We start from the raw sequence: 19727 nt of genomic DNA, 5'->3' as shown, positions 1-19727 counted from the left end.
TGGTGACATCTTTGGCTTCATTCCCTAGTAAAACACTGAAGATCCATAATTATTACAGGAGTTTTCAGACCATTAAATATTTTTTGTTATGGCCCAGGTTTGTTTGCAGATCATATCATATCCTGTGAATGTGAAAAAATTAATGTAGGTCTTGAGTGCATATGCACAAGGAGGTAGAAGTTAGGTTGCAAACCAGCCATATTTCAGGCACCTCCTGCCTTTCTTGAGGGTTGAAGTTAACAATATTAATGACAGTTAATGAGAAAATAGTTTGTTTGAGGAAATGTTAAATAGCATTTTCTCCAAAATCTTTTTGAAACTTAGCTTCAGCTTTTAACAAGTGTTTTCTGGGAGAAGTACGCATTTCTTCTATATACATAGAGCTAATTTTTGAAATTCATGGTAGTAGAATTTGTGTTGTGACTTATTTTCCTGCTTTTTCATTATAAGTATATTCCTTGTTCTGTATAAATTACATATCATGTTAATATTGTAAGTTTCCTTAAGCTGGTATTTTTAATGCTTTTGCCAGATACTTGAGCAAAACAGAAGAAACAAAGAACATGAGGTTACTGGTTCCTGTTAGCCAACTATTTTGGGACAAGTATTTGTGCTCTTAAACTCCTAATAGTTGGGGTTTTGGGTTTTTTTAAGTCTACGCTTGGGACTGAGCACTTTCTTTCTTACTCTGTTGACTGTGTGTGTTTCTGCAAGGATCAGATAGCTATTGCTGTGCATTCTATGCTGTTTTTCCTTTATTGTGCTGCTAGGTATTGCCTCCATTAAGAGATGTATCAAATCGTCCAGAAGTTGGCACAACAGTGAGAAACAAGCTTGTGCGCCTTATGACACATGTTGATCTTGGAGTAAAGCAAATTGCAGCAGAATTTCTTTTTGTTCTTTGTAAAGAGAGAGGTAAGCATTACTTTTTCTTCTCCCTCCTTATATAAGGTCTTGCTGTAATTGGTATATTTGCCTCTTGCTGCAACTCTCAATTCTTGTAATGCTATGCTTTTTTTTTTTGTTGTTTTGTAGATTATTATAGCTGAATAATTTTTTTGTATTGCTCTTTGCAGTTGACAGCTTATTAAAATACACAGGCTATGGTAATGCAGCAGGATTGCTGGCAGCAAGGGGCCTGTTAGCAGGAGGAAGAGGAGATCATTGGTACTCAGATGATGAAGATACAGATACAGAAGAATACAAATCTGCAAAGCCAAAGTATAGTATTGTTTTCAATTCTGCATATTCTGTTGCAATTTAGATGTTTTGACATAATTTTTTTGTTTCATCTTTTCCAGAGAGGCCAGTTTTGGAATTATACATCCTCATGTTAACTACTGTCTCCTGTTGACTTCATGGTCTAATTCATAGTTAGATGGCTCCAGGGGGAAAAAAAAATCACTATGAGAATGATTTTAATTTCAGTCTGAATAACTATTTAAAATTCAAGTGTGAAAAGAGATTTTTGAGCAAATTTTAGAAAAAAATTATAGTAACAAACTTACCAAGGATGGCTTTTGCGCCAGATTTTCCAAGAAGACACATGAAGTTGCCAAACTACTAACTATTGTTTGTGGGGTATATCTCTGTAACAGAGAAAATAAAGGTGTCAGATGTGGTTTAAGGTTTTACGCAGGACTTTGTAGAAAAGGAACAAACCAGTAGGTCTGGTTTCAATCAGTCAGATTGAAAAGTTTAGTACCAGGCATAAAGAATCAAGTAGGTCACATAAGTAAATATGGAAGGAGCGAAATAACTTCTGTAGAAGTAATGCATCAGGAATCCAATATATTTGTTTGAAGGATTCAATGATCATGTAGAAGCTCTGTCTGTTGATTTTTATTAATTGTAATTGATTTAGTGTTACAGGTTTCAGTTTGTCATGTTACATCTATGACTTGATGCCATTTTAAGTAGGTTCTGAAATTGTTGATAGTGGGCATCTGAAACATGTTATTTTTCCGCTTTACTCTGTTTTCCTTGAATTACATGGGCATGATTAGGTATATGACAGGAGGTGTGTGGCTTATTGAAAGATTCTTATTAAGGAACATGAATGAAACACAGGATTAAATGTATGAGAAGTTACAGGAATTATATTGCTTCTATGCTGAGAAACAAACTCTAAATCAGGAGATTTCTTTTTATTTCCACACTTCAGGATTATTTTTTTTCTTGCTCTTTTGTCTCTGCTCTTCTTTCAAAAGCCTAACATCCAGTTATATGCATATAAGTAAAACTATAACATCTATTTAGTTAAAAGCTGACACTTAAATGAAACATTCAAGACAACTCTCAGTTGATTTATGCATCTGATTTTCTGTATCGCTGTTAATTAATCGTTACTAAAGTGCTTGAAAAGATAATTTGCCCTGAAAGTGTTCTTTAAAACTACTTCCCTGCTTTTGTTACCATTTCTGTATTGCTGTTCACTTTTTTTAAGAGTGAAAATAAAACTGGTATTGTAAATTCTCAAAGTAATCTTAATTTGGTTTGAGCAAAAATCATCATGGGAGGGCAACAGTGAACTAATTCAACGATGTTTCATGAATAAGAAAATGTAACTGGAACCTGTCTATATTTTTAAAATTAAGCCTGTACAGAATTAGTTTCAAACATGTATCTGTTATTCTGTTCCCCATCTATGTCATTATTACTAATGAAATTGTGATTATTACCATCATAATGCCCCTGCTTTCAAACTGCTTGTGTATGGGTTATGACATAACAAGTACTAGTGGACTGTGTATTTCTGGGTAGCTAACCAGAAATTAATACAGTGAATCAACAAGAATATAATACCACAATTCACGAGAAAATGCTACAAAAAAGTATAAATATGAAGGTTGGCTATTTTATCATGAAAACTTTCATGTGCAGTTCAGACAATTTTAGTCTTGGCGGTTTCTGTAGGCGTGTTCCTCTTTCCTTCTGTCAAGAACATATACAGTTTACATTTCTATAGATATATGTAAATTGTCTTGTTTTTCCACCTCCAGCATTAACCTTATCACTGGTCACTTAGAAGAACCAATGCCCAATCCGATGGATGAAATGACAGAAGAACAAAAAGAATATGAAGCTATGAAGCTTGTCAACATGTTTGATAAACTTTCCAGGTATTGTATTCTACCTGCTTTGGAGGGAGGCGGCTCATATCCTGGCTCTTTACTAAGGTCTAGTGCTTCAAAATAGTTTTATAATCAACTTCTTTGCAGGATTAGAACCACTTTAACTGCAGGGAAAAATGTTTAGCACTTCAAAGAAAAGAGCGGTATTTAACAGGACTTCAGAGGAAAGCTCTTCTGGAGAGGATTGGACAGAATCAGGAAGATCTGCTGGTGAAGGGACCTGCCTCCTAAATGGATAGGTTGATAATAATGCAAAGAATTTCCCCTTTTAAAGTATGGGACACAATCCAAGCCCAAGGCAAATGTAATCATTTTCCCCAAGTCAATGAGCAGCATCTCATGGTAACTACTTATGTCTGCTGCTTATACAGTGTGAAAATAGTTGTCACCAGGAGCAGTAAATTATATAATGGAGCAATGAAAAGGGAATTTACAATTAAGAATTATTGTGGATTTGTTAAAATAAGTGTGGAATGATTTACAAATGAGCCTTTATAATTTGTTTTAAATGACAGGTAATGCCACGAAAGAAAATGGTATTAAATGTGACATAAAGGTGTACATTATTAATACAGAAAGTTCATTTTTATTTTATAACTTTCTGCATACAGAAAGGGAACAGACCTGTGCTGTTAGCTACAGCTTTTTTCCTCTTTGACTCAGTATGCCTAGAATTTGCTGATTTTTCTTCCCCCATACTTGTAGCCATATTGGAGTGATTGCTTGTAGTTATTCTGCATAAGAGAAGTTTTACATTCTGGAGGAACCTGTAATACTAATTTACTACAGAAGTGAGTTGTAGGAATTCAGGTAAATATATTAAGTGGACCATTCTTCAAGCATGGGAAAATTCAGCAGCTAGAAATGTGTCTCTGTGTTATGAGAGTCTGTAGATACTCAAATAATGAGATCTATTGAGAGAAATTCAGCAAACCAAGTATTTTTACATCTCTATTAATGATTAGGAATACAGCAAAAGATACGGGAGAATCTGGATTTTATTAGCTGACAAAGACTGAATTATAAGCAGGAGTGAAAGCAGGGAAGGATCTTGGAACAACTGATCTGAGACTGTCAGTGAAGTAATTGGATACTTTTTCACATTATTTGCATGGAAAGCAAGTGTAGTATGTTACAGTCTTTTTAATAAAGAGAAGAAAATGCAATGCACATATAATCTTAATTGAACTACTGTGTAAAATGGAATGATTGCTATGTCAGCTAGAGAATTGGGATGCTGAGCCTTAGGGTTACCACAATAAAATGACCAAATGGTCTAAAACTTTTTTAAAAGGAAGATTGAGACCAGAGATAAACTGAAGACGAGTCAGTTGCTGTCGCTGTAGCAGTTACACAAAAAGTCCAAATGGTGTTACCGTAGCATAAGAGCCTTTTCAGTTTGGAGGATTGGAGGCACCTGCTGTGTTGCCGGCTACAAACTGACAATCACGAAGCAGCTGGTGCCCTGTGTCACTGCTTATCCTCTTGGCCAGTAGCATTACTGGGGATTGAATAGAATAGAAAAACTTTGGAAGTAAGTTACCTTGGGCTTTCTGTGTCAGTTACATCCACCTGCAGTTTCTTCTGTAGTACTTGGACTGCAAACTCTTCAGGACTGGGACTCTCTTTGTTGTAAGGTTTTTGTTTGGGTTTTAGTACAGCGATTACTGTGGGACAGTGTTGTTGATGTGGCCCCTTTAGGTGCTGTGATAACGTGAATAAAATCACTTGGCTGTTCTTCCCACCCTTTTTGTTTTACTGAAAATTGAGATGGGGGGAAATGCTGGCAGGAAGGAAAAAGAAAGTAAGACTTGGGTTTGGGAGGCTGTGGGATGTTTTTAATGAATGTAATTGAGTGCAATTGTGGGGTTTGCAGATGTTAAATAAAACGGGAAGCTGCCAGTCTTGTATACAAGAAGAAAGAGTAACATGCTGATAGTAGTGGGAGTCCCTCCATGTTTTTGGAGTTCAACATTTCTGCCTCCAGCTTGAGATTTTCAGAGACTTAAAGCTACCAGCAGAATGTACTTTTTTTCCCCTTGCTTTGCAACCTACAAATTTAAACTGGAGGTTGCTTTTATAGGAGTCTTCAGTTGATTCTGGGTTTTGAATCTTGCTATGAGGCAGACAGCTGATGGCAGGTTTCCTACTTCTGCTGGTCTGTGTTGTCACTGCCATAGGAGGGGACGTACACCATGAACTGAGCAGTTTTGGTTTGGTGCAGCGCTTTGCTTACGATAGGGGACGAAATTGGACACAGAACCAACAGGTCCTTCTAATCTCAAACGAGTTTATGTAATTTTATCTGTATAACTTGAACAGGAGCTTAGAGTCAACTTGTGTGATGCACAGCAAAACTGGTTTGGTTAGTACACTTGTCCCAGTAATGGAAACTAAGCTTTAAAGAATGAGCATGCTTCTACTGGAGAAGGGTGTGGGGAGGAAAAAATGGTTAAAGGACTGACACACTTGCTTTCCTTCCTGACTGATGAGGATAATCTGGCCAGTCTGACAGTGAGGTGTTCTAGATTTGGCTTTGACTGGCTCTGTACCGTTTTTGAAAAGTTACCTGATGATGGATTGAACTCAGAAAACAAATCTGCAAAACAGTACTACTTCAGTTAAAAGTTATAGCCTTCATTAATGGCTGCTGACTGTTTACACTGTACTGTTTGTACAGGTTTATTGAAACTATAAATAATAAAGTGCCATTTTCTCCCTTGTTCCATAAGATGCCAGTGGATTTTTGCTCTCCAGTTTTCTCTTTATTTTCAGCATTGGCACTGAAGAAACTGCTTTGAGATGATGTAAAACTGATCTATGTTTTTGGTCATTTCAGGTCTTACTTCCAAACTTTTTCTATTCTGTTAGGTTGTTGGTGTTTAGGCCTGTTCATGGGGTAATTGACCATTGACAAGGATAAATTAAAATGAATCACCTAGTTTTGTTTTATCAAAAATGTATGGAGGAAAGCCGAATATTGTTTGTGAACCCATTTCCCCTGCCGCAGTATTTTAACATAGACTTGGGTTCTACAAAAGCTTTTATAGAAACTAATATTTTGCTCAAATTTGTCTGGATGAGATTACTTTTTTAATTCATTAAATATATATATAAAAATTATAAGTGTAAATGAAGATGAAAAATCTTGATTACTGCAGCTCTTGGGAGATGTAGATGTTACTTAAGTAGTTTGCTGGATGCCTGAACTTGGCTTTGAAGTAACTCTATGGGCTTTGTCTGCAGTAAGGGTCAATACTATCTTGTTGATTCGTTGAGAATTGTTTGGTGGCTGTAAATCAGCGTCCTCTGATGTGACGCACACCTTGAGCTTTGAAACACTCCCCAAATCTGAAAAAAGATTTAACTCAACCTTTCATTTTTGCAAAATATCAAGTTCGCCACCTTAAAGCAGTGTCACGTGATGTTCTGTCTGTTTATATCATAGATTATTGGAAATACTCTGTGTTAATTAAAATGTCTGGAAAAAATGCTAACATTTTTTCTATTATAAATGATAGGTAGAATTGTATATTAATTGACTAATTTAAAATGTCAGGATGCTTTTTCCAAGCCAACCTTGTATTAATAGCAAGAATCCTTTTGCTGATGACATGGTGTCCCAATTATCACAGCTTGGTTTTGTTGTACATTGAACAGAAGTCAACAAAACGAGTGTGTAAGAGAACCTGTCTAAATAAGCAACCATACTCATTAAAAACACAAAATTAATCATAGGATGAATGAAGAAGGCAATGTTAGATAGATTTTTTTTTTTTCTTCCTCTTTCTAATCATAGAACAAAATAATGTTACATGAAAGGATCGGAACTATTATGTAGCACTCAATTATGAGGAGGTGAATAGGTCCCTAACATGCCATTTTATCAAAGGAGCAGACTGGTGTTTACATGATGGCTGTTTCATTACAGACACCGTCATTAATTCCATGTGTCAATACTGCCCTATAGCACATAGAGCAGACAAGAAAGAGTTACCCTTCCAAACAAGGGAATGATTTTTTGAATCGTTATCAAGCTAAATGGCAAACAGGAAGCTAGAACTTCTATAGATACATTTGAAGGGACTCTTGGGAGATCTGGAAGTGGAAGAAGAGAATGCATTTTACCAACTGCTTAATTATGGTGTGTTTCTAAGTACACTTGAATAGAATGTTTTGTTTGCATTAGAAAAATAAATGTTGCAAGAAGGTGTATTTGAGTATATGGGAGGTCACATAAGGATGTTCAAATATGTATAAATATGCGCATCGTATACTTGTATATATCTTCATGGATACAGAAGTATTCCTGCTGCCAGCTACTGGGCTGAAGAGATCTCTCTGCTGCCCTATAGATGGACCGTAAATACCCAGTTTCTGGGTAGTGAATTGTCTTCTGAGGCTATACGTGCCAGTTTCTGGTGCTTCCCTTGTCACCTTGTGTCTCACCTTAAACAACAAGCACGTCCTCAGCTAGCCCAAGTTGTCGAAGCTCAGTTGAGGTCCATAAGCAGCCAGCGCTAAATGGGCACATCGCTGAGGCTGGCAGAGCTGAGACCGTTCGTATCAGGTAAGGATCAGCTCTGTAGGCTCTTGTGCGGTACTGAAGTTAGCTGAGTGATGCCTCTTGCAGTCCTACCCAAAATTCTGTTACTTAGCAGATAGTTGTTCCAAACTTCTGAAGGCAGCCCAGATCTTTTCATCTGTCTTCCTCTGTATTTTTCCTCTTTGAAAAACATGATTAATCTTGTGTAGTGTTCAGAGCTTGCAGTCATGTCTTCACCGGTGAAAGGATCACAGGTTTTACACCATTTGAGGACTTAGATTATGGTTAGGAAAAAAATAGGCTCATCCCTGCTTCTCCTTCTACCTCTTCTTTGGGTGGCCTAGAGTATTTCTGTCTTCGTACGGTTCAGTTTTACTGGGTAGCATTTGTCTGAGGAATGATGTATGGATTTCAGCTTCCTAATACAGAGAAAGAACAGCAAACTTGTAACAACCGTCATTCATCCTATTCAAGGACTTGCAAAGCAGGAAGCTTGTGCAGGAACAGAAAGGTAATTGATAAACATCCTTGTTATTCTGTGAAATGCAAGATGAGCCTAGCTCATGGTTGAAGCCTAGAGAGGAGGAAATGCATTAGGAACGAACCTCAAATGCAATACAGTACAGGTCATAATGGTACACTTTGAAATGAGTACAGCGAGCTGAGAAACAGGCTTTTGGACATCACAAAAGAAGGTACAAATGCACTTCAGTGATTCGGGCTTCTGCATTACATTGTCCTGCAAAGCTTGGTGCATGTATCCCCAAAAGACCCTCACAAAAACCACAGACCAAGATTTGTGCCTATGGCTGTGACTTGTCTATTGCATCTGCTGTTCAGTGTCTCTGCAGGTGACTCACCGGGAGAGAAGAAGTTTCTGCCAAGTTCTGGAGTGTGTGTAGCAGGATGTAAGAGTGAAGCATGAAAGGGAAGTTCCAGAGAAAGAGCTATTTCTCTGTAATTGACAAATTATGAGATAGGACTTCTTGACAATATTTACGGTTATCTTGTAAGTGTCCTTATGTGAGGAGAGGGAGATTTCCCTCAGAAGGGGACCTTGGACCTGGTTTTCCTGTGTTTCTCTTTCCTTTGTCTTGAACTGTTTCTTTATCCTTTACTAGCCATTATAATTTATTACAAATATTAAATTGTAAATGACTAGTAAATGTTGTGATTCTGTGACTTCTGGCTGCGATGTTAAATGTTGCAACCTAAGATTATCTGTTGTGGTTTTTTAAAACAAAAATCTAGGATCCCTTCAGCGTAGAGGGCAAGCAAAAGTGATTTTCTTCTTTCTGGCTATGTTTTTACTTTTAGGACTTAAAAAATATGAGCAAGGATTTACTCTTCAGGTTGTTCTTTTCCAAAAATAAGTGTATTAGATCATACTGAGGCTGGAATTTGAGTAAGTGGCACTGAAGAAATGTTGCAAGACTGATTACAGATTTCAAAGGACACTTGTTTTGTATTATGGTGCTTAAAATTTAAAAGCTAAAAAGTATAGGGTTTTTTTTCTGTGAAAAATGTCTTTGCTATTAGAGGCAACTCAGAAGCACTCCAGCTTTGCCTTTGGGGGATCCCTCCAGCAGGCAGGGAGGGTTCTGGTCCTGTTTGGACACTAGATCCGCAGTCATAATTTTTTGAGCCCTTTCAAATCTGATTTTGAGTATTCTTTTGATCTCTTCTTGCACACATCTCCAGCAGATACTTGAAAACTTCAGAGTGCTCTCATTTGGGCAGAATCTGCATCCTATAGATCACATTGCCTGAAGGAAGAGGACCTGCCATCAGTCCTCAAGTATGGCAAGCTATCTCTAGTATATTTAAAGATAGATCCTACTCTTATGTGTGCACACACACAGAGGCAGAGTCCGGCCTGTGCTCTTCAAGTATGGTCATTACAAACCTCCTTCCCTGGCCCTCAGCTTCCCACCCAGACCTGGTTAGCCAAACCACCGCAGTTTCTCCAGGTTCAGTTTCTCATGCTTTGAAATGCCACAGGCAGGGGGATTTGAGAGGTTATCACCGTAGCACCTGATTGCCGCATCTGCGCAAGTAGCTGCATTTCTCTTGGACTCTGCTCTTCCTGAGCAAAAAAGACTTGGGGACTTAATTTAACTGCTGCTTGACTGTACAATATTTAGCGTACACATGCCATATAATTCAAATGTCGCCTTTCTTGCTGTTCCTATGGTTGTGTTAAGATTAGATTGCCAGCTGCGTACAGGCACTTTTTGTCCCTTTTTTTCAGCTGAGGTAGTAGTGCAGACCAGGCAGAGAACTGGTGAAATGCCTTTGCTTCCCCACTGAGTGATGGAGTTTTATTGTCTGTGGCTTGGGAGGGTGGTATATGTGTGTTAAATCGACAGTTTTACAGGGCTGCCTTTCAAGCAAGGGGTAAATTGACATCAAGCCTCTGCTCCTTTATTTAAGGTGACTCCTGAATATTTAAAGGTATTCTCCTTTTTTTTTTTTTTGGCGGAAAATCAAAATGTTATCTTTGCCCTTGCAGCTTTTGCCATAATCCACATATAAATGAGGTGATAAAAAGTAAGGATTAAATAAATCTTTGCTAATACTTTTTGATTGGCTTAATCAATAATTAATCATCTCTTAGATGAGGCTGTAGCTTGTGGAGTAGATATAATTGGATTAGCTGCTGAGAGGCCGTTGGAGCTTTCGAGAGATTAAAATGGCTGTCAATCCTGTAATTAAACTGCCACAAACAAAAGCAATAGCATTAGAATCAGTCAGCTTTTTTTAAATGAATCAACAAGTACTTACACAGCCCTGCTAGTGGTGTGGGCAGAGTCTGTTCTGAGTTACTTCCTTTGACAAGATGAGTATGTATCAAATCATTGTTTTAATTGCCCGGGCGTATATTGGCCAGAATGGCAGGTGGAATTTTAGGAAGAAATGGCTGTCAGAGAAGTCTTAGAAGAAAAGCTGGTTTGTGTATCTAAAACAGTGAACCTGCTCCTTGTCTTGAGCCTATTAGGCACTGACTTTTCATGGTGTCTTTAATTGGCTAAGTAGGTTTGGCCTACATGAATGAAGTCTTTATCTGTCCTGCTCTTCCCCTCCCACCTATTTTGGAAGGTTTTTTGTTCCTCTCTCTTCAAAACAGAGGGCTTTAACAGAAATAACTTCCTTTTAAAGGCTCATTATGTACTAAAGCATGTACTGTATGTGACTGTATTATACACATGTGAATCGATATGTGTGCGTATGCTAATATACTTTTTTAAATCTCTTACAGAGATGAGCTTATCAAACCAATGGGAGTGCGGCCGGATGGTACAATGGCTCCTTTGGAAGAAGCAGTCAGCCAGTACCATACCAACAAGCAAGACAGTTCGGATTCAGACTAAAGCATCACCTGCTTCTCTCTCATTCTCTAATCCACACTTTTCCTTAGAGCCACGACATGTTTTATCTAGGCATTTTATCCTCACATTACGCAGCATCACTTTAACTGTTCTATTATTGGGATATTTAGATGATGGGTCCTGTGGTGTAACGTCTCAATTTTTATGATGTCTGTGTAAAGAACATATCAATTTATTAGTTTATGATCTTTATTAATTTAAAACTAAATATATTTTAAAGGGATAAAAAGTGAAAGCCTACAATGTAAAATAAAATACAAACACTTTAATTTTCCGGAATCCTGTTTTCTGAACTCTGTAGATTTTCCCATTCTAGATATTTTATTTTTTGTATTGTCAGTCTCTCCCTTTATATAATTGTAATTAATGAAGCGTGTTTGCTTAATGGCATGAGGAGCAGAGGGTGTTTAAACTTAGAGGTCTGACTGACCTCTTGAAGCTGCTTTAACTGGGATTCAGCAGTGATTTCAGAGCTGCCCTTTTTAAAATGTCATTGGATTCCTTACTGCTGCACACTTCTGTGGTTAAGCTGCTGTGTAAGATTTTACCAATGTGTCAGTCACTGACAGCTGCTAAAATTACCTTTAAATTGGGAACAAGATGATGTATGTTGTATGTCCTCCTTCCCCTGTTAAGACCACACGAATATAACCCCCTCTCCCATCTTTGGTTGAGTAAAAACATCCCTATTCAAAACAGCATTCAAGTATGTACACTTAAATGTTGCCATGAATGGGAGCAGACTGAAGTGAAGTGCGTGTGCAAGTGTTTTACTGAATTGGGGCCTACTTTTGGAGATTAGCGGGTGTGCCTCACTTGAAGGGAAGTCAAACTAATCAACAAAGAACTAGTTCCTTTTAGGGAGAACTTAGGAAGTGATGGGATAGATAATGGGAAGGTGGGAAGGAGAAGAAAGTGTCACTTTGAACTCTGTACTCTTTAAAAACAAAGATTAAAGTTTTAGGCGTGCTGCACTGCTGTTGTTGCCTCTTTGCCTGGTTTCTTTCCCTGTGTGTTTCTCCCAGCACAAATGATGTGAATAATCCATGTCCTAGTTTGTAATTCCTTTTTTTTTCCTTTTTTTTTTTTTTTTTCTCAGAAGCATACACATGCCATGCTATACATTTCTGTAAGCAGGGACCTTTCTGCACAGGGGGGAAAAGAAAGCTAGCTGCTGTTTCCACACAGCATTAGCTAAAGCAAAATTCATCAATGTAGCGATAATACTGTAATCATACCTATTTACGTATGATTCCAAAAGGGAGAGGAAGGAGTTGTCGAGGAGCAAAAAATGTGCTTAGCTGCATCTAAGCTGGGTGTCAAAAGTATAATTCTGGGTTTAGCATCGTGTACCAACTTCTCTGAACCCAGCATAGGTAAGTATTAAGGGCACTGCAGGTGCAAAGAATTGATGAACCCTCCCTGTGGAGCAAAACTTAACTAGCTCTGATAATGAGGAATTGGGTCCTGTCTTGGTACCAGCTGAAGCTGTTTCTGGGGGCTGGAGAATCTGTTAGTTCAGTAATAGGCTGTATGGGGTTCCTATAAAGGGATGAGTACAGAGCATGAAAAACAGCAAAATCTCAATTTGTTGCTTTACAAGCTGTAGAATATGCTCCTACAATTAGCTGGCTAAAAAAAGATTCATAGAACAATACTGGCTCCAGGGACCTTGTTACAAATGGTATAGCATGAGGCTTTTGTGGCCTGGTTCCTGCCAGTTGCAACGGGGCAACAATGGTCACAATAACAGTTCTTCTGTTTAGTTTATCTTAGAAAAATACATGCTCTTAGTAGGTTTTACAGACATGAGATGCTGCTTCAATTAAAAAGAAAAAAATGAAGACCAAACATAAAAGGTTCTGCCTGAATCTGCTCAAGAGTGATTTTCATAACTGGGTTGCCTGTAGTGGGAGTGCAGGTTGATGTAGTTAAATTAATAACTCCTACTCATGCAGTATCCCGAATCGTCTCTTGTTCCAAGATGGCAGTTTGTGGAAGGAATGCTGCAAGATTTCTGGCTTATTTTCGAAACGTAACATTGGTCCATCCTTCTCTGCACTGGCTGGAAAATCTTGGGAGAAAGTTCCTCCAACACAACAGTGCGTCGTCTGCCTTATGTGCTATATGGTGTTTGTTTCCTCTTCAACCATGCGTGTGTTAAGGCTTCTCCTGGATTGGGAGTCTGGAGAAAAGTTAAGTGAGTATTTGGTGGTTAAAACAAACAAACAAACCCCACAACAAACCTCTCTGGAATTCTTTGCTTACTGTGAAATTGGGATTTGCTCCTGAGTTTATTTTCAAAGCTGAACCTCTGAAAATTGGAGGCTTGGGCAACTGGACCTTATTTAAACTGGCAAACTGGTCAGCGAGCTTGACCAGTATGGGGAATGGTCTCTCCTCCCCAAGAGAGCACAGAGGTGCTGCATCTGCATTTGAATGGGTGTCCCAAGTTCCTGTTCGACGCGACTGTGAGAATCGGCTGCAACCTGCAATGGTTTAATACCTGGTAGTCTGAAGCTTGGAGAGCAACAAAAGGTTGGCTGCCTCTGCTAAAGTCATTGTATGTGTATTTGACTATTGCATTACATTCCATATGATATGAGCTATTCTGTATTATATGAAATAATGATATTTGATTATATAAATACCTGCTTTCTTTTTTCCTCCAAAACATTTGAGTATAGTTGATACAGAACACACTGTAATTGGAAAAAGGAACTCGTGAAGTAAAATGTCAATTGATTTTTCTGGTGGTGACTGTAAAGGTGTTAGCCAGTGGGTTTCAGAGACATGTATCTTTCATTCCCAAAAAGCATTTCAGAGTCAGTCTCAAATACAAAAACTTGTGTTTCAATCTTTATTTTGGCACCCACAGTCTGAAGTAACACAGTTCTCATTAAAGCTCGTCAATGATTTGGAAGCTTTGCTTTTCTTTGTTTCCCATTAGAGGTATGAAACAAAAGATGATGGGAAATTGCTGAAATTTGTCAGAATACTTTGTTCTTTTGCAAAATAGCTCAGACGTATTTGCTTAAATGTTCATGAAAACTTCCTGGCAGGTATTCTCAAATGCTAATTGAAACTTTATGTGCCTCAGAAGTGGCTTTCAGGAAAAAGGGACATTTACAATCCGTTAAAAGTGAGAAAATTACTAGAACTTTAAAGAAATTTGCCAGAGAGGAAAACCACATTAGCTTCTATGTTTTGAATATACAACATTGCTGTATATTGTGTGTGGCCAAAATAGATTTTTTCCAAGTACCTGCAATGTCTTAAAAAGGGAACAACTGGGCAATAGAATTATTTCTCTTACAGTTCTTCAAGCAATAATTTTCTTCTACCTGGGTGAAAAATTGGTTGTCAAAGGTGGCTTTAAGGAAAAGAATATTACAATGAAGCTGTCCTATTAGCTGGTTGCCAAGCAGCCTAGTCTGAAAGAGGAAAGTAAACCCTGAAGTATACAAGGTCCCAAATCTCTTGAAGGAGCATTCCACAACATTGTCCTTCACCTTATTACCACGAAACAGCTAATAAAATCCTGTGCTTTAATAAGGCTGGCTGTAAAAAGACTGTTCCCACTGTTCAAACAGTTGAGAGCCAGACTTCGCTGGTCTTTGAGCAGCAACTTAAACAGCTGCCCAGGTCAGATTCTTTACTGGCCAAGCATGGAAAAATCATGATTTAGTGGTAGTACAAAGATGTAACTAACTTTCGGGGGTGGGGGGGGGGGGTGGGGAAGCACAATTTAATCTGGCAGATGAAAATCTTTGTTGCAGTAACATCTCGGTTACTTGGATGGCTCTGGCTCTTTGGGAAACAGATAGGGAACATTTCCTGGTTTCTTCATGCAAAAACTTTTGCTTATCCTGAAGCTGGTTCCCCCTCAAAATCTGTGCTCTCACTCTGATGATGCCATTTTTAGACCACGAATTCTGGGGGAAAGTGATGTTCTTTTAGCTGTCCTGTGAATCCTCCAGCTGGGTGTGCCTGGGACTGCAGAAGAGCCTGGAAAGGTATGCTGTCGCTCCTTCCTGACCTCTGCTGCGAGCCAGCTGCCTGGGGGTGACCTGAGGGCACCAGAGGCCCTGCTTGTCCAAGGTGGGACCCAGCAGCCCTGGAGCCCACCCTGCCCATCTCCTACTGCCTGTCAGCAACCTGGGCAGGCGCAGGCTGTGGGGCAGCCAGGCAGATGCGTGTGGCATGGAAAATAGTGGTAAGTACCTACTTGCAGTAAAGCTGAGTGTTTTTCAGGGCTCCTCCTTTCACCACCAGCATCACCATCTGCAGGTGAGTCCATTTAATCCTCTGCTTTTACCTGTTTCTTGGCTCTGTGGAAGGCTGTGCCTTTGTTAGGGTATTGCCTCTGGTTGCAAGGATCAGTACTGCTTTGGCTGCTGCATGTCTGTCTCTCATTTTGGAGGTAAGCCATGCCTCTGTGACTTGCTTTCCTTCTTGAGAGCAAGCCCCCCTTCCTTGCTCTGTACAAGTGAGAATGAGGAAGAGCGGAGTCCCACAAGAAGGGATCAAACTTGTTGGTTAGGAAGTATGTAGGAGCAGCTGTGTCTCTGTCTGTGCAGCATGGGAGCCGCTTTCAGTTCCACCATCAGACACATCTAAGGGTCAGGCTGTCCTGCAGCTAATCCCATCTCAGTGGCCTCTGGCCAGACCTGAGGACAGCAGGTGCAGTCTGACAGGTGGGGAGGAAAAAAAAAACAAATCCCCAAAACTTGACCATTGCCACAACTGGTCTAACATCATCATCTGACAGCGTGTGGCTCAGGTCAGCTCCCTGTCCTGGGTGGGAGCTGCAGAGTCCAACAGGATCCAGTAAGCTCCTCAAGCATTCCAGCTTTCTCTAGAGCAGGCACGAGGGCAGATCACCGAACTGCTGACATGCTTGGGAATCGATCCCTCCAATGGCATGCCAATCTCTGTGGGGTACCTAGGCAGGCTTTTAGAGGTTGGTGGGGAAGGAATTATTCAGACCACCCATCTTAGCTGGCTAAATTACCCGGGTAGTCTCATCAAACTCCTTCTCCAGTCACGGATGAGAGTGAAGACAATTCAGAGTAAGGCTAATTTGGGTGCACTGAATGACCCTCTGCAGGAGCTTTGCTTTCCCTCCCTCAACTACAGAGGGAGCCTGGGGAGACCAGCTGGTTACATTTAACTGCTAAATTGGTTGCCAAAAGATGGGTGGTGAGAATTCCTTCCCGTTTCCCCTTTGCCATGGAGCGCGCTCTTCCCAGAGCAGGATGCTTGCTTGCTCTCTCCTGCAAATTCAGAGGGTCCTCAGTGCAGTGGGATACAGGCCCCCAGGAACCACCACGAGACAAATGCTACATTGCAAGAGTTGATACGTACTGTATATTGTGTGTAGGACTGTGTGGACTTTTGCTTAAATAGATCCCTTAAAGCAGCTTTGCTTTTGGGAGCCTGTTTAACAACTTGCCTTGGTGTAAGCCAAGTTTTACCTATGTTCTGAAATGTAAAAACCAAAGTGAAACCTCGAGCAAAAATTGTAATTAGGGAGGTACAGATAAGAGAGAGAAAAGACTTGTAAGTTCTCTCCAGATGTTCCAAATGGAGAGGAAGGTGAAGCCATTCAAAATAAGCCCTGCTGAGATCGCCCTTTCCTCTTTGCCTGATAAACCCATTACACATTAAAACAAAAACAGCCAAGATCCACAGGCTTCAGGGCATCTGTAAGCCCTCTTTTACCTATCAGAGCTCGTAACAGATGCTGACTGTGGGCATTAGTCTTCGCCTAATCAAAAAGGCTAATTCCTCATTCTGGAAGCTTAAAGTACAAGTTTCTGCCATATAAAAACCAGCAAATGTAAGAATCCAAGCCTGAGCATAAGCTACCAGGATTCTAAGGCTTCAGGATTATTTTATGCTCAAGAAGTGATCTTGTCTGGTAAATCAGTACTGCAGCACATCACATTTCCAAAGGCATTTGAAAAAACAGTAGTTTATTATTTTTCCCCCCTTTTTGAGAAAAGAGTAATGACTGCCTGGATTCCCTCCTGTTTTCTCAGTCCCCAAATGTTCATAACACCCTGTTGGGGAGGAATAATTCCCATCCAAGTTGTAAAACACACTTATAAGTAGATGGGAAAAGCATGAACAGAGCTGCACGGAAAACAAAACCACCAGGAACAAGATCTTATTTTGCATGCTTCTCACTGTTGTATTTTTGCCCCAATTAGCATATTTTAAAGACAAGCCTTTTTAAAAAAAAAAAAAAAAATTCTGCTATCTATCTGCCTGAACTGTTCTCAAGCTTTGAACTTTTCCATCCCTTCTATTGATTATGGCCAAGTGACCCATATTTAAAAAGCATTTACAATAAAATTATAGCACTTTCTTTTGTGCTGCCGGCTTTCCCAGTGAAAAGCTAAAATGTTTTAAAATTGTCACTTTTTGACAGAGGTAATGGCTGTAATATATTTAGTCTCTCCCCCCTTGTTGTGCTTAAAATGGCTATGCTAATAAAGGGCACAGCTGTCGATACTTTATGGCCTGCTGGGGGGAAGAGGGGGAACGAAGGCAAAAAACAGATTGACTGTGTGTCAACAAATGCAGCTGGGAAAGAAAAAAAGAAGCCCCTTGAAGGCCCCTGCAACTTAAAGTCCAAGATAAATGATGTCCCTATGCTTAAAAAAAAAAAAAGGAAAAAAAAATGGAGGTTGGAATTCAATAAAGGGGGACTGAAAAGGAAACTGCTTAAAACTGAAAGCCTTTTCTCTGCCTCTAGACAGCTTACAAGAGAAATGAGCAAAACTGACCACAGAAAGAGGGTGAGCGGCCAAGAAAGAAAACAAAAGCCTATCCTGGAAAATATATTGCGTCAACGAATTATCTGAAGTGCATTATCGCCGGCGGGCGGAGAGCATACAGTTTAATGGAGATGCGACAACAAACTTTTACACGCCGCTGCCTTTTGGGGAGCCAGGCTGCTTTGTGCCCAGGCCAGAGGGGAGGGGAAAGGGGAGCTGTAATTATTCATAACAAATAAATAAGATCGGGACAAAATGGCCGGCACTGGGGCATTGGTGAAAGTTGCTCCCCGGGGAGCTGGGCCAGGCCGGGCTGCCCCTGAGGCTGCTGCCCAGCACAGCAGTGCCCGGTGGCCTTGCTCCTGGCACGCCCCGCTTCGAGAGGTTTTTTTTCTCTGGGGTTCCTCTGGCACAAGCCTCTCTGGCCTTTGGGAGGCACTGTGGAAAAAAAAAAATAAAATATGCTTTTCCCCTTCCTGGGGACAGCAGCCATCGGAAGAAAAGCCATTTTGTGTCCTGCCAGCCCTGCAAGGCTTTCCACCACTCACCACAGTGAGTTGGCCCCAGTGACAGACACAACATGGCAGACATAGTCCTTTGTGCCCACCTGTACAAGCAAGAAACGAAGCTGGCAGAGACCAACTGCTCTACCTGAGCTCTGGGGCAGGGAAGGCCGGTGGGAGCCATGGCCCAGCAGGACGGGGATGGCAGAGGGAGAAGGGTCATTGCCATTGGGACACCCCACAGGTAATGGCTGGCTTGTCCTTGCCACCCTGGCAGAGCTGCAGCTGAGTTGGCAGCAAGACTCATCCTCTCCAGAGATGGTATACCCCAAGGATGTAAGCAGATATCTTGATTGTGGTGGTTTTGTTATTGTTAACTAATGGCCTGTGTGGCTTTTTTATCCATAGCAATGTACATTAGGAACTAGCCCTGTGCTTCAGATAGAAATGACTGCTCAAATGGCTGGCTGGGAGGCGGAAACCCCACGAGCTGTCCCTGTGAGGAGTGGGGGCTGCGGGAGAACCTGGGTAGCACACCATGGAAAGCTTTGGCGCCCTTGCTGAGGTACGGCAAGAGGAGCAACAGGGTTGTAAGAGGCATAGGGATGGGGAGCTTGAATTACTACAGTGAGGAAATGGCAATATTGGGTGTAAACCTGCAAGAATCAGGCAGTTTTCATGCCCTAGGTCATGAGGCAGCTTGTTTACGTGGAGGCAAACCCATAATAAAATAATGAGTGACAGGGAGACATTTGTTCATTGTCATTTCTTGGACAACTATGGAAGATGAGGACAGTTTTTCCCAGCCTAAGGCAAAATGCCATTGTAAGTATGTCTTGCGTTTCCCGCAGGCACGCCAAGAATACGGGTAAGGCTGCGTCAGTGCCACCATAGCTCCTGTATCTGCCCAGTGAGAAATGGGGTCCAGATACTCCTGCTACCTGTTTTAGGCCTGGAAAGAGGCTTTCTGGGAAATAAAGGCTTGGTGGCAGCAGGCGAGGCCAGGAGAGCCAGTCAGCCTGCAAATAACCTCTGCTTCTGCAGTCAGAGGGTGAGAAGCCGCAGTCTGAGATGTCCTGCTTTTAGGAATCGCCTGCTCGTCTCTCTCACTTTCCCACTTCTGTCATTCCCCACCCCCACCCCCACCATTTTTTTAAAGTTGTTTTTCATTCAAGGCCTTTTTTGCCTGGTTGGTTTCTCTCATTCAAAAACATCTGGAAAAGGTAGTCAGATGGAAAAAAGGGCTATCTGTTTTCTAGGTTTCCCAATTTTTGTGTGCATGTGTTGTTTTTAACCTCTGCAAATTCTCTAAGAATGGGAGGAAGGAAAAATAAGTAACCAAAGACAAGGTGAAATCAGGAAATCAGCAA

General features: G+C 40.5%; 1 protein-coding gene across 3 annotated transcripts in view; it reads left to right on the top strand.

The window, feature by feature from the left end:
* Positions 1 to 12043, top strand: part of RIC8B (RIC8 guanine nucleotide exchange factor B) — a 37712-nt gene extending 25669 nt beyond the window's left edge. For 2 of the 3 annotated variants that reach the window (XM_075754117.1, XM_075754129.1), the window contains 4 exons: positions 771 to 915; positions 1077 to 1221; positions 3003 to 3122; positions 10940 to 12043. In XM_075754117.1, the coding sequence (XP_075610232.1) occupies positions 771 to 915; positions 1077 to 1221; positions 3003 to 3122; positions 10940 to 11051 (522 nt within the window). In that variant the 3' untranslated portion in view covers positions 11052 to 12043. Of the gene's footprint in view, positions 1 to 770; positions 916 to 1076; positions 1222 to 3002; positions 3123 to 3221; positions 3373 to 10939 lie in introns of those variants that run through there. The other variant, XM_075754123.1, reaches the window with a different exon arrangement.
* Positions 12044 to 19727: the final 7684 nt, after the last annotated feature.

The sequence above is a fragment of the Balearica regulorum genome, chromosome 1, assembly GCF_011004875.1.
Source record: "Balearica regulorum gibbericeps isolate bBalReg1 chromosome 1, bBalReg1.pri, whole genome shotgun sequence".
Classification (NCBI taxonomy): domain Eukaryota; kingdom Metazoa; phylum Chordata; class Aves; order Gruiformes; family Gruidae; genus Balearica; species Balearica regulorum.
Note: the sequence above shows the minus strand (reverse complement) of the source record. Positions and strands in the feature narration are given on the sequence as shown.